The sequence below is a fragment of the Mizuhopecten yessoensis genome, unplaced genomic scaffold, assembly GCF_002113885.1.
Source record: "Mizuhopecten yessoensis strain PY_sf001 unplaced genomic scaffold, ASM211388v2 scaffold716183, whole genome shotgun sequence".
In the NCBI taxonomy this organism is placed as follows: domain Eukaryota; kingdom Metazoa; phylum Mollusca; class Bivalvia; order Pectinida; family Pectinidae; genus Mizuhopecten; species Mizuhopecten yessoensis.
In genome coordinates, this window is record NW_018479989.1 from 234302 (window position 1) to 249371 (window position 15070).

The following is a 15070-nucleotide window of genomic DNA, read 5'->3' on the forward strand; positions in this document are numbered from 1 at the left end:
TTTTTACCATCAGCTTATGAGGATATTTGTGGGGGTTTTACCATCAGCTTATGAGGATATTCGTGGGGTTTGTTTTTACCATCAGCTTATGAAGAGAATATTTCAGGGTTTGTTTTTACCTTCAGCTTATGAGGATATTTGTGGGGTTTGTTTTTACCATCAGCTTATGAGGAGAATATTTGCGGGGTTTGTTTTTACCATCAGCTTATGAGGATATTTGTGGGGGTTTTACCATCAGCTTATGAGGATATTCGTGGGGTTTGTTTTTACCATCAGCTTATGAAGAGAATATTTCAGGGTTTGTTTTTACCTTCAGCTTATGAGGATATTTGTGGGGTTTGTTTTTACCATCAGCTTATGAGGAGAATATTTGCGGGGTTTGTTTTTACCATCAGCTTATGAGGATATTTGTGGGGGTTTTACCATCAGCTTATGAGGATATTCGTGGGGTTTGTTTTTACCATCAGCTTATGAAGAGAATATTTCAGGGTTTGTTTTTACCTTCAGCTTATGAGGATATTTGTGGGGTTTGTTTTTACCATCAGCTTATGAGGAGAATATTTGCGGGGTTTGTTTTTACCATCAGCTTATGAGGATATTTGTGGGGGTTTTACCATCAGCTTATGAGGATATTCGTGGGGTTTGTTTTTACCATCAGCTTATGAAGAGAATAGTTGCGGGGTTTGTTTTTTACCATCAGTTTATGAGAATTTTTGTGGGGTTTGTTTTTACCATCACCTTATGAGGAGAATATTTGCAGGGTTTGTTTTTACCATCAGCTTATGAGGATATTTGTGGGGTTTGTTTTTACCATCAGCTTATGAGGAGGATATTTGTGGGGTTTGTTTTTACCATCATCATTATTTTCTCAACAACTCCATTTAGAAGTGTTGTCTGCTGTGAAATTCTGACATCACAATGGGTGGTATTGTAAGAAGTACACAAAATATATGACATGTGTATTCACTTTATAACAGTAATTATGTAATAAAGTAAGGTAATATATAGTAACAGAGCAATCCATAGTTAATTATTATACTATGTTGCTGGCAGCAATGTATCATGTACATGTAGCTGCTTAGATACAAATTATCACAATATATAACAATCACAATGTATAATACATGTATGTAACAAATGTATTAAATAACAATGTATATTCTACTGTAACAATGTATCATAGAGTAACAATGTATCGTAGAGTAACAATGTATCATAGAGTAACAATGTATCGTAGAGTAACAATGTATCATAGGAGTAACATTGAATCTTAGGAGTAACATTGAATCTTAGGAGTAACAAGGTAGAGTAACATCTACTAACAATGATTATGGACTGAATTTACAATTTTCATACTTTAACATTTGAATTTATTGACTAAATCCTGGAGTAACCGACTTTCCTGGCTCTGTATAGAACCTCCTGACCCTACTGCATGTCCCTAAAGTTTCCCTAGAAGTCAAAATAGCTCCATCTCCTAAGTAAGGCAGCATGACATGTGTTAAACGTTGAGGCGGTGATGACTTGTGATAACGACAAGTGAACTGGTTCCTGCCTGCATCCTTCTCCACAATGTTACCACACATTTAAAATGCATGTCTCTGGCCTAAAGATCATTATAGGCAGACCAATGATGCTCCTTTGATTTAAAAGTCAAGCTCACAAGTTCCTTGGAATTAATTTAAGCTTGCTGTTTTGACATTCACTTTGGTAATGGTACTCTTATTTAATATTTTTTCCTTTTTTAATTTTCGTTTTAAATATTAACCAATATTTCTAACCCCATTGCATGCCTCCAGTCACTCGAACTCCAGTGACCCCTCGACCTACCAGGGGTCGCGGCGACTGCCACCTAACACGTTTTGGGTGTTGTCCGGACGGAGTCCTCCCGGCCGCCGACATCTACTTCAGCAACTGTAGAGGTACAGTCACCTATGTTGTGTGTGTAGCAAATGTGTCAGTAATCTGTACATGTGTAGCTGACGTATCAGGATTGAGTATGTGTGTAGCCAATGTGTCAGTAATCTGTACATGTGTAGCTGACGTAGCAGGATTGAGTATGTGTGTAGCCAATGTGTCAGTAATCTGTACATGTGTAGCTGACGTATCAGGATTGAGTATGTGTGTAGCCAATGTGTCAGTAATCTGTACATGTGTAGCCGACGTATCAGGATTGAGTATGTGTGTAGCCAATGTGTCTATATAAAGTATTTCATGTGTAGCCGACGTATCAGGATTGCATACATAGATGTACATGTTTCAGTATTGTGTTGGTTATCTGTTCTGTAAGTATACAAGTGAATGTGTGTTGGAAATCAGAAAATAAAACAGTACTTTTTAAACCTTCTGTACCCTGTATGTACTTTGTATACTCCCTACACTAATGATTGTTTTGGGTAATTATTTTCCAATCAATGTATATAACCCTAACACAGGTGTGGATCTGTCATTATGAGGGGCACTTCCAGGAAACACCTCTCAAACCCAAGCCAATGTTCACCGTTTTTCAAAAATTCACCTAAGACGGGGCTGCTACAGAAAGCTTTCATAGTTTTGAGGGGATTTTCTTGTTTGTTGTTCTACACTGTATAGATACTGTGTAATGAGAAATGTTCGTGGGTACTTTCTTTCGTGGTTAGAAGCCATTTAGATCGGCTCGTGGTACAAACTTTCGTGGATATCCTATATTAACAAACAGTAGACATGTGTATTATTCAAATTCTTTGTATTTATTTTCCTGGTTCAATAGCAACCACGAAAACCACGAACGTTTATACACAACAAACATTTCATGTTATACAGTAGGATACATCACTTGGCTAGTTTTCTAGTGTGATACTGTCGGCCAGGAGATTATAGATCACACACCTCACCCTAGTATGGGAGATGTTAGGAGTCGCGTTTGTTGTTCTAGCTGACCTCCACCTAGTATGGGAGATGTTAGGAGTTGTGTTTGTTGCATGTTCTGTCTATTTCTTCCTCTGTGCATGAATAAATTCGTCCCTATGCATGCTCTCCCCTAGTTCTGTTTTTGTTAAATGTTCATCATTAAATCTTCCATCTTGTTGAGTTACAAAGGAGAGGATATATTCATTTCAGAGCAGTAATGTACGTCCATCCATCTTAATGTACATTCAGTTCCAATCAGAATAGACTTTGTTTAAACTGTGGTAATGGTTGTCAGTATTGTAGTTGTAGATGTTCTGGTGATATTAATTGATCTGTACATTTACACTACAGTGCTGTTCTCTAGATAATTATTTGGTGCTGCTGTTATAACATTGTCACAATCATGTCTTGGTCCAAGATGAAGCTTGCAAAAGTTGTCTGACCCCAGTTTATAGTAGTAGAGCTCATCCAAGGGGCATAACTCTTCTCCACTTTTCAGCAGCTGTGGTTTAGAGCAGTATTTGTAATGTGATAAATAATGGGCGAAATTGCTGTATTATGTATGACAAAGGCATTAGTCAGTGTTGAAAGTATCCTAGAGAACCTTGATTGTGATCCTGAGGGCAAAACACGTTGTATCTGATCAGGTAAGAATAGACATCAGACCCATAGGATGCATGCTCAGTGCTTTTCTCACACTTTGATTTATAAGAAAGAACACAGCACATCGCCAGATTTAAATCTTTCACTTCAGCTTTATTTCACATGAATGGCAAAACTGACCCCTGCATCTTGACTAGAATAAAAAACCAACATCATAACATAGTGGATTATTTAAGTATGACGATACTGTAAACTTTGTTTAACATGAGATATTTGGGTGTTTAGACCCCAGTAGTGGAGGCTCAGAGGAGACTGGACTCATTGATGGCGACTACACCTCCATCATAGAACAGCCAGGACAGGATGTGATGCTGCCCTGCTCCGGCTACAAACCAGGCACAAACACGGGAACCATCGCCTGGTACAGGGATGCGTAAGTCATGTCTGCTTAAACGTATGCTTAGAATTCATTCTTCACTCCTCAGAACACTTTAATTAAATGATAATTCATAATTGGTGGGGAATTATGATCAATATTTTATCTCATACTTTTACAAATATCTTCTCTATAAAAAACCTACGCCGATGTTTTGTCCCTTAATCATCATTTTGACTATTGACACAGAACAACAACTACAACCTTGGACATTGTTCTTAATATTCTGTCAAGTTGATTTATATACTGTATGGTTCCTTACTTTGTCCAGTTATATACTGTATGGATCCTTACTTTGTCCAGTTATACACTGTATGGTTCCTTACTTTGTCCAGTTATATACTGTATGGCTCCTTTGCCAAGTAATATACTGTATGGTTCCTTACTTTGTCCATTTATACACTGTATGGTTCCTTACTTTGTCCAGTTATACACTGTATGGTTCCTTTGTCCAGTTATACACTGTATGGTTCCTTACTTTGTCCAGTTATATACTGTATGGTTCCTTACTTTGTCCAGTTATACACTGTATGGTTCCTTTGTCCAGTTATACACTGTATGGTTCCTTACTTTGTCCAGTTATATACTGTATGGTTCCTTACTTTGTCCAGTTATACATGGTTTGTTTCCTTTCATTATCCAGATTCTTGGTGTCTAATGACCGTCGCTATGTAAACTACCAGAACGGCTCCCTCCTCATACGCAGTATCTCCAGTCAGGATTCTGGGGTTTACGCTTGTCGTGTCACCAACGGCAACGTACTACCATACATAGAGAGATACAGATTACAGGTGGAAGGTGAGTCTGCTATGGGATCAACTATGGTGATACACTGTTAATATATATGTGATCAGTACAAAAACAATATTTTTTTGTTGATATTTAATGTGATCATTGTTTTAACTCATTGTTACATCCATGTTAAGAAAACAAAAGACAAATTATCTGTACATATAACAGTATTGTACATCACTGACACATGTACATATAATGGTATTGTACATCACTGACACATGTACAGGTAAGGGTATTGTACATCACTGTGACACATGTACATATAAGGGTAATATACATCCCTGTGACACATGTACATATAAGGGTATTGTACATCCCTGTGACACATGTACATATAAGGGTATTGTACATCACTGACACATGTTCATTGTACATCACTGTGACACATGTACATATAAGGGTTATGTACATCACTGTGACACATGTACATATAAGGGGAATGTACATCACTGTGACACATGTACATATAAGGGTATTGTACATCCCTGTGACACATGTACATATAAGGGTATTGTACATCCCTGTGACACATGTACATATAAGGGTATTGTACATCCCTGTGACACATGTACATATAAGGGTATTGTACATCCCTGTGACACATGTACATATAAGGGTATTGTACATCCCTGTGACACATGTACATATAAGGGTATTGTACATCCCTGTGACACATGTACATATAAGGGTATTGTACATCACTGACACATGTTCATTGTACATCACTGTGACACATGTACATATAAGGGTTATGTACATCACTGTGACACATGTACATATAAGGGTAATGTGCATCACAGTGACACATGTACATATAAGGGTATTGTACATCACTGTGGCACAGGTACATATAAGGGTAATGTACATCACTGTGACACATGCACATATAAGGGTATTGTACATCACTGTGACACATCTGCATATAAGGGTAATGTGCATCACTGTGACACATGCACATATAAGGGTATTGTACATCACTGTGACACATGTTCATATAAGGGTAATGTACATCACTGTGACACATGCACATATAAGGGTATTGTACATCACTGTGACACATCTGCATATAAGGGTAATGTGCATCACTGTGACACATGCACATATAAGGGTATTGTACATCACTGTGACACATCTGCATATAAGGGTAATGTGCATCACTGTGACACATGCACATATAAGGGTATTGTACATCACTGTGACACATCTGCATATAAGGGTAATGTGCATCACTGTGACACATGCACATATAAGGGTATTGTACATCACTGTGACACATGTTGATATAAGGGTAATGTACATCACTGTGACACATGCACATATAAGGGTATTGTACATCACTGTGACACATCTGCATATAAGGGTAATGTGCATCACTGTGACACATGCACATATAAGGGTATTGTACATCACTGTGACACATCTGCATATAAGGGTAATGTGCATCACTGTGACACATGCACATATAAGGGTATTGTACATCACTGTGACACATGTTGATATAAGGGTAATGTACATCACTGTGACACATGTACATACAAGGGTAATGTACATCACTGTGACACATGTACATACAAGGGTAATGTACATCACTGTGACACATGTACATATCAGGGTAATGTACATCACTGTGACACATGTACATACAAGGGTAATGTACATCACTGTGACACATGTACATATCAGGGTAATGTACATCACTGTGACACATGTACATATCAGGGTAATGTACATCACTGTGACACATGTACATACAAGGGTAATGTACATCACTGTGACACATGTACATATAAGGGTAATATACATCACTGACACATGTACAGGTAAGGGTAATATACATCATTGACACATGTACATATAAGAGTAATATACATCACTGACACATGTACATATAAGGGTAATATACATCACTGACACATGTACATATAAGGGTAATGTACATCACTGTGACACATGTACATATAAGGGTATTGTACATCACTGACACATGTACATATAAGGGTAATATACATCACTGACACATGTACATATAAGGGTAATATACATCACTGACACATGTACAGGTAAGGGTAATATACATCACTGACACATGTACATATAAGAGTAATATACATCACTGACACATGTACATATAAGGGTATTGTACATCACTGTGACTCATGTACATATAAGGGTATTGTACATCACTGACACATGTACATATAAGGGTAATATACATCACTGACACATGTACATATAAGGGTAATATACATTACTGACACATGTACATATAAGGGTATTGTACATCACTGTGGCACAGGTACATATAAGGGTAATGTACATCACTGTGACACATGTACATATAAGGGTAATGTACATCACTGACACATGTACATATAAGGGTATTGTACATCACTGTGACACATGTACATATAAGGGTATTGTACATCACTGACACATGTACATATAAGGGTATTGTACATCACTGACACATGTACATATAAGGGTATTGTACATCACTGACACATGTACATATAAGGGTAATATACATCACTGGCACATGTACATATAAGGGTTATGTACATCACTGTGACAAGTTCTTCCATCATTGTAGTGGCCATAGGAATCTTCCCAACTCCTGCCAAGATTGTAGTGAAGCCAGGAGGTAACGCTTTCCTTCACTGCCAAGCATATGGTACGCCCCGCCCTTCTGTTTCCTGGACCAAGGGAGGCAACCAAGTCCTGTCTGGTGGCAAGTTTGCAGTGTTTGACAACGGTACTCTGATCATCTCCCAGGTTAACGTCCAGGATACTGGGGACTATGTGTGTATGGGTAGCAATGGTGTGTCCACACCTGCAGAACGCATCATGATGTTGTCTATAAGAGGTATGTCACAGCCCTATAAACCAAATTACAACCACCTAGCACAGGTGGAGATTTAGTGAGGATGTCAGTAGTAAAGTCTCAATCTGTATAATATTATATTTTTAAGTTATGTTATTAGCAGCTGAATTAACATCTGGTCCATACTCATATTTACACTAGTTTACACTGTTTTGATAACAGAATCGCTGAGAGTGGCCATTGATGACATTAACATCAAGAAGCCAAGGGAAGGTGATCGACTTTACCTTACCTGTCGAGGGTATGGCTACCCTGAGCCAACCCTCATGTGGGAGAGACTGGGGCGCCCCCTACAGAATTCCCCTGGAGTGTTTGTAAGGGGAGGTGACCTGCGCATCACTAGTCTGACCTTAGATGACACAGGACTCTACACCTGTATCGCCAACAACAACGAAGAGAAAGTGGAGGATGATATCTCTATCCAGGTCTTACAGAAAGGTACATACCAATCTCATTATTCTAAACAAAAGTCAAAAACCAAAAATCGGTGGCCATACTGATGTTAGCTTGTTTTGATTATAATGAAAACAGATGTGGATGTATTTATTGACTGTTCACATCAAAGCAAGGTAAAAAAACCTGAGAACCCTTGGATTTGAAATTAGACCCATGCTATACTACACAAAGGAACCCTGTGCTCCTGGTTAACTTATAGTCCAATGAGATGGGACTTGAGGCATATCCCATTGCAATTATATTGTTTCATAATATCATACTGTTTGAGTGTTAAATGCATTAAAAAGAGAAACACATGTCAATAAAACTTATAAATACAGAAAAATCAGCTGGAATCTTATCTTTTAGCTGTATTTCAAGATTCTGTTTTTCCTACACTTTGTTTCTGATTTGCTTGCTGTCTGTTGTGGGGTTTTCTTGTCTAGTTAATTTACCTTTGTGTTTGTAATTTACCTTTGTGTTTGTAATTTACCTTTGTAATTGACCTTTCTGTTTGTAATTTACCTTTCATTTTGTCATTGCTTTACAGATGCCACACTGCCTGACTGTAAGGACCGTGCTCCACTGATGAAGTGTCGACTAATCGTGACAGCTATGTTATGTAACTACAGTATATACTCCAAACAATGTTGTGGTAGCTGTGAGCGAGAAAGGTCACGGCTGATTGGCTAATCTGTGAACCAATAATACTCCATAACACATTACACAAACAGCTAGTGAGACGAGGAGGCGGAGAGTGGATTTTGAATGCTGTGGTTTAACATTGGGATCACAGTGACCTGTATTGACCTTTCTGTCCCGTCTACTCAATGTTGGGCTGAAGAGCAACCCATCGGGACAGACAGCTAGGTCACTAGTTCTCTGATCATTTAAAATACCAAAGATGTGCATTTCTATAGGAGACTTGAATTCCCTGTTGTTAGCAGGAAGCTGATGGGTAGATAATTTTGTTGAATCGGTTCCTGCTGAGATCAAGAGTGCTTACATTCTGCCTGGAGGTTTGCACTAACTGTACACCATATGGCATTGTTGAACAAAGTCCCATCAAAATGTTCAAAATGTTTTAATAAATTGTTTTGTAAGATTGTAGATAATGTTTAGTATATATTTTCATGTCTGTCACTCACAATAACAAACAAACCTGCTTCTCAGTAAAGTGTATATCATAAATGTCATGAATGTGACTTTTCAGTATAGTTTTTATCATTAATGTCAGTCATTAATGTGACTTCTCAATATAGTTTTATTATAAATCTCTCATGTAATCAATTTTCAGTATCATGTACATGACTTTATATTGCTCCAGGCATTGTATTTATATTTACTAGTCTTTCTTCATATTCTCTAATTAATGTTTATCTTTCGATTTTTATGGTAGCAATAATTTCATTTTTTCTCTGCTAGTTTCAATTCACCAATGTCTATCATATATAAATTTCTGGTTGTTTTGTTTTCAAAATTGACATTATTCATTGAGTAACTTCATTGAAGTTTTGATGTAGCTGAAATTTTAGAATTATTTCCATAAGCAGCATTGACAGCTGATTGGAGTGCCTGAGTTGACACTGTATTGCCTTATGGTTGGATAGAGGTTAGTCACACCTTCTACATGGTGTCTATAACTAAGCCTGCTAGGTAACAATGGTGTGTGTTATTGACATGGAGCTGTAATGCATTGATAAACATTACCTGTGTTTTCTATGTTGATTGTGTGTATGTATGCAATGCTATGAAATTAGTTTTCAATAAAAGAACCAAATGATCAGATATCTGCTACAAATAATGTACACAACTGTGTGTGTTAACACTTTACACTCAGCTGTGTAACTGCTGTGGGTGTTAACACTTTACACTAGTTGTGTAACTGCTGTGGGTGTTAACACTGTTGACAGTGACCACACAGCTGTGTAACTGTTATCTGTACTCGTTCTGTGCGTGTTGACAGTGACCAAAAAGCTGTGTAACTGTTATCTGTACTGGATCTGTGTGTGTTGACAGTGACCACACAGCTGTGTAACTGTTATCTGTAATGGTTCTGTGTGTGTTGACAGTGACCACACAGCTGTATAGCTGTTATCTGTACTGGTTCTGTGTGTGTTGACAGTGACCAAACAGCTGTGTAACTGTTACCTGTACTGGTTCTGTGTGTGTTGACAGTGACCAAACAGCTGTGTAGCTGTTATGTGTACTGGTTCTGTGCATGTTGACAGTGACCAAACAGCTGTGTAACTGTTATCTGTACTGGTTCTGTGCGTGTTGACAGTGTCCACACAGCTGTGTAGCTGTTATCTGTACTGGTTCTGTGCATGTTGACAGTGACCAAACAGCTGTGTCACTGTTATCTGTACTGGTTCTGTGTGTGTGGACAGTGACCAAACAGCTGTGTAACTGTTATCTGTACTGGATCTGTGTGTGTTGACAGTGACCACACAGCTGTATAGCTGTTATCTGTACTGGTTCTGTGTGTGTTGACAGTGACCACACACCTTTGTAGCTGTTATCTGTACTGGTTCTGTGTGTGTCGACAGTGACGACACACCTGTGTAGCTGTTATCTGTACTGGTTCTGTGTGTGTCGCCAGTGACCACACACCTGTGTAGCTGTTATCTGTACTGGTTCTGTGTGTGGCGACAGTGACCACACACCTGTGTAGCTGTTCTCTGTACTGGTTCTGTGTGTGTTGACAGTGACCAAACAGCTGTGTAGCTGTTATGTGTACTGGTTCTGTGCATGTTGACAGTGACCAAACAGCTGTGTAACTGTTATCTGTACTGGTTCTGTGCGTGTTGACAGTGACCACACAGCTGTGCAACTGTTATCTGTACTGGTTCTGTGTGTGTCGACAGTGACCACACACCTGTGTAGCTGTTATCTGTACTGGTTCTGTGTGTGTTGACATAGCTGGCTCTACCTTACATGTACTCATTAAATGTCCTTGTTACATGAACATACAAAATACCTCACAGACCCTGATATATATACATTTCCACCAGTTTTGCTTGTCATAGATTAGTTAGAGAACACCCTAGACTGTCTTCCAGATTTCTCTGAGATGCACATCAGTTCCATACTACATGTATCTATTGACTGACAACAGTCTCCATTATCATACCATGCAAACAAATGCTCCATCTATTAAACTACCAATGCTTTTCCTGCAAGCAACAAAAAAACAGGGCAGAAGTCACACTTGTTCAGCTTAAATATTTACTGAAAACACTAGAGCTGATATAGGGCGTGTACACTAAGGTACTGTAGTTACAACTGTAGCCAGCACTAGGGCTGCTACAGGGCAGGATTTGGACTCAAACATAGCTAGGGATTGTTCCATCAGTTTCCAGGTTAGTGAGAATTAACCTGTACCAGGCCAGTGTCATATATACAGTGTATAGAATATTAACACCTTTATCATGTTACTGCAATACCAGACTCCTCTCCACTGGTCACATTATTGTGTGTATTATATCTACAGTTCTGATGTTTTATACAAAACCCTTGCATATAAGTTCCATCAGAAACATTGATTGCTTGTATTAGATTGTTTATAAGCCGAATACAAAACCTGCCAAGTCACTTTCATTTGTGCAGGTCAACCTGAAAATGACCTCCATGACCAGTGCAGATTGTAGAACTAGTATCCATGTATTTTAGAATTTCTTGTATTTGCAGCGCTTATCCCAACATTGAAAGTGATTTTGAATCTTAATAGTTTAAATGCCATACTGATGGTTTGGATAGCTTTGAAAAGTTGAAATACTGAAATGACCTGCAGTTAGTATGCCTGACATGCATTTTATCCATATATGGCCCTCATTTCATTGTTGAGAACTTAGCAGGAATAAACTCCACTCATCTTATGCATTTGTGGTACATTTTCTTTCAGTCAGCACCAAACAACTTTGGATATGTGTATGAATATGTAACTAAGCAAGTGTCGCTATGGTGTAGACAAACTGTGGCTAGATCAGACATGATCCACCCAAGTTACTAACACATTCCCCTATCTCTTCAAAGAAGTTTCACTATTCAGAAACCCAGCCTACCATTCCTCCACAATTCTGTCCTTGTTTAGTTCTCTCTGAAGACAAGTTGTGCATACAATGGATACATCCCTTGAAATATATGTAAAAATTAGGTCACAAAATTATCTCCCCTGAACTGCAGGGCAAAGTTTGCCATACACATACGTATGTCCAAGGTAGCCTTATACAAACTTATATTCAGATCATCTCTGATAAGACATGTTGTCCTGTAGATCGCCACACCATGTCCTCTATATATTTGTATCTATATATCAGTGTATATATTATAAATAAACTTTTATACTTTACTAGGATAAATAATTTCTGTTCCTTCCCGTATATAATACTTATTAATATGTTGTGTAAATGTATTTTAAATCATTTTATAAGAATATTAAAATGATGACAAAAATTAAACATTGTTCTGTTAATACTTTTTTTGTAATAGTGGGTGTACTGTTACACGGTATGTGGGTGCATGCTTGCACGTGTGGATAATGAGGTATTAGGATTCGTGGGCATGTATTCATGGAAACATATTCATGCACAAACTCGAGTTCTGTGCTGAAGCCAGGTTTCTTATTCCAGTGATAAATTAATGGTGGGAGGGGGGGACAAAGAATGTCAAAGTGTCAACAAAACCATCATTTTATCACAAAGTCGATAAAACTAGTGCTAAACCTGAACAAAGAAAATATTTACATGGTGAACTTTGAAAAAGTACAAGAATAAGACCAGATGATCCGGAAGGTCAAGCGACTTCTGTTTTATTGACAACACCTTTTGTCTAAGGGATGGACGAATGTGGGAGAGACTTGAAGCCGTTTTGCAATGTTAACACTAACGTTTTGTCCATGTCGCATACTTAAGCGAGTTAGAAGAAGGTTGGTTGAGTACTGAACCCATACTTGAGTGAGCAAGAGAACTGTTTCAGGAATACGGGATCAGACTTTCAGGTAAGTGTGTGGCATATGCGGACTAATCCAAGTCATATAATAGCAGACTGATTTTGATGCCAGTGTCTAGTCACTAGCTATAACAGCCTATCATTTTAGTTGACATATAGGACAGGTGGTCAGTATACTGTAAAAAAGATATATTATGTTTAAAAAAGAGTTTCACAAAACGTTAATCCTTAGAATCATCTCCGAGAAATCCGATAAAAAACGACTACTACAACTTATAACTGAATTGACTAAAAGATTAAACTTATTCATCTTGTTGATTACGTTACTTTGAAATCATAAGACAGTACGAATCAAATATAGTCGACTTGTCCCATCATCTGAATTACTTAAGACTAGTAACAAAACACACACACTTGTCGATAAATGAGTGCTATTCAAAATTTAAAATTATTGATCAATTTGCAGTACATGTACCTCAACAACGAACTATACTTTTAAAACGTTGCATCGTACATAAGTTCGGCTGAACAAAATAATAGAATTTAACTCTTATATTTATCTAGGAAAACACTCCACACGACGACATGTGACGAGCACTTGGCAGTGTCACTCTGTAGTACTTCAATCAACAATCACCCGGAAGTCCTCGACCTCTGAACTTAAGCTGTTTAGGGAGTAAAGTTAGCTAACGTTCCGGCATGTGAATGCAATTATTAACGAGACAGCTAAGAAACATGAGGAGGCAATACAGCATTATTACAAGTTAGCTTTCCCAGCCATGCGCTACACTCCAGGGACTAGCAATACATGTACATTTAAGCAAAATCTAGCGTGGTCACTGGCTGGATGGGTGCTCGGTGGCATGTTACACCAATAACACTGATATACAAAATGCGTAACATTTTGAATATTTGATATATATATATATATAGATATTCCCATATTTAAGATATGACCTTTTAAAAAAATGCATCGCAATTCATGAAACTTCGTCCGAATACATTCAGATACCATAATTAACACCTATAGTTATATTTATAGTAAAACCTAAGAAGTACCGGATGAACTTATTAGACTCGCCCCCGCACATATAACAAAATGGCGGATTATTAATATACATTTTAGACTAGGTGTAACTGCCGCAAGAATTAAACAGGTAAACAAATATTGTTATTGTTTCATGTTCTGGTTCATAGACAAACACTTCTTCATTTTCGCAGCATAATGACTAACTGGCAGCTGATTATGACTGAGACATCGACATTTGTCTGGCAATAAACGATACGATTCCTTGTATTTAACACAGCGTTGTAGTGCAGGTTTTCAATGGGGATTGATTATGGTTACGAATGTGGAGTCGTTGAGTTTTTTTCTAAATACAAGTAGATTTCATCAAGATTTATATTAGAATATTCAAATTTACTTCCATAAGTCTCAACAAATATCTGATGATGAATTTACGAGTGATCGTATCGAATTAAGTTGCCGCCATCTTGTTTACATTTGAGGCACCAAACGCAAACATCTTGCGGCAAATGCGAAAACATTAAGTAACATAATAAAAGAGTGTACTCTGCACAAATAAAATTATTTTTTCCAAACTGGTGGGTTCTGATTTTAGCGACAATTAATTGTTTTTTCGCGACAGTCTCGTGCGATAACCAACTAAACATCAGGCAGGTTACATCAAAGTTTCTTGACGTGTGTACACGACAACGGGGATGAGACGGCCCTTTTTTTGTCGTCTGTACACGACAACGGGGACCAGGATGACATATTGTTGTCGTGTGTACACGACAACGGTACGGAAAGAGTTAAGACGGAGAGCGGTCCAAACACTTGTTTCAAATACATGTACCTCTGAACGACTTTGTAAATAAATAGAAGATATAGAATTTCCCTTTTATTATTTAATACAATTACAATAATATAATGCACATAGAAAAGTTAGAATGGCACTCTGCAGAAAACAAAAAAATCCATGATTTGTTGTCCATATAGCTATTAGTCTGCAGCCACAATCATCATATTTCCTGGCAATGTGATTGATTAGGTGTTCTTCGGGTGCAGTCCTTGGAGA

At 37.8% G+C, this 15070-nt stretch overlaps 1 protein-coding gene across 8 annotated transcripts in view; it reads left to right on the forward strand.

The window, feature by feature from the left end:
* LOC110441987 (papilin-like) overlaps window positions 1-11743 on the forward strand; it is a 220687-nt gene extending 208944 nt beyond the window's left edge. For 6 of the 8 annotated variants that reach the window (XM_021485321.1, XM_021485322.1, XM_021485327.1 and 3 more), the window contains 6 exons: window positions 1800-1922; window positions 3778-3925; window positions 4572-4726; window positions 7314-7586; window positions 7767-8042; window positions 8590-11743. In XM_021485321.1, the coding sequence (XP_021340996.1) occupies window positions 1800-1922; window positions 3778-3925; window positions 4572-4726; window positions 7314-7586; window positions 7767-8042; window positions 8590-8732 (1118 nt within the window). In that variant the 3' untranslated portion in view covers window positions 8733-11743. The remainder of the gene's footprint in view (window positions 1-1799; window positions 1923-3777; window positions 3926-4571; window positions 4727-7313; window positions 7587-7766; window positions 8043-8589) is intronic. The other 2 variants (XM_021485324.1, XM_021485323.1) reach the window with 1 other exon arrangement.
* The last annotated feature ends 3327 nt before the right edge of the window (window positions 11744-15070 follow it).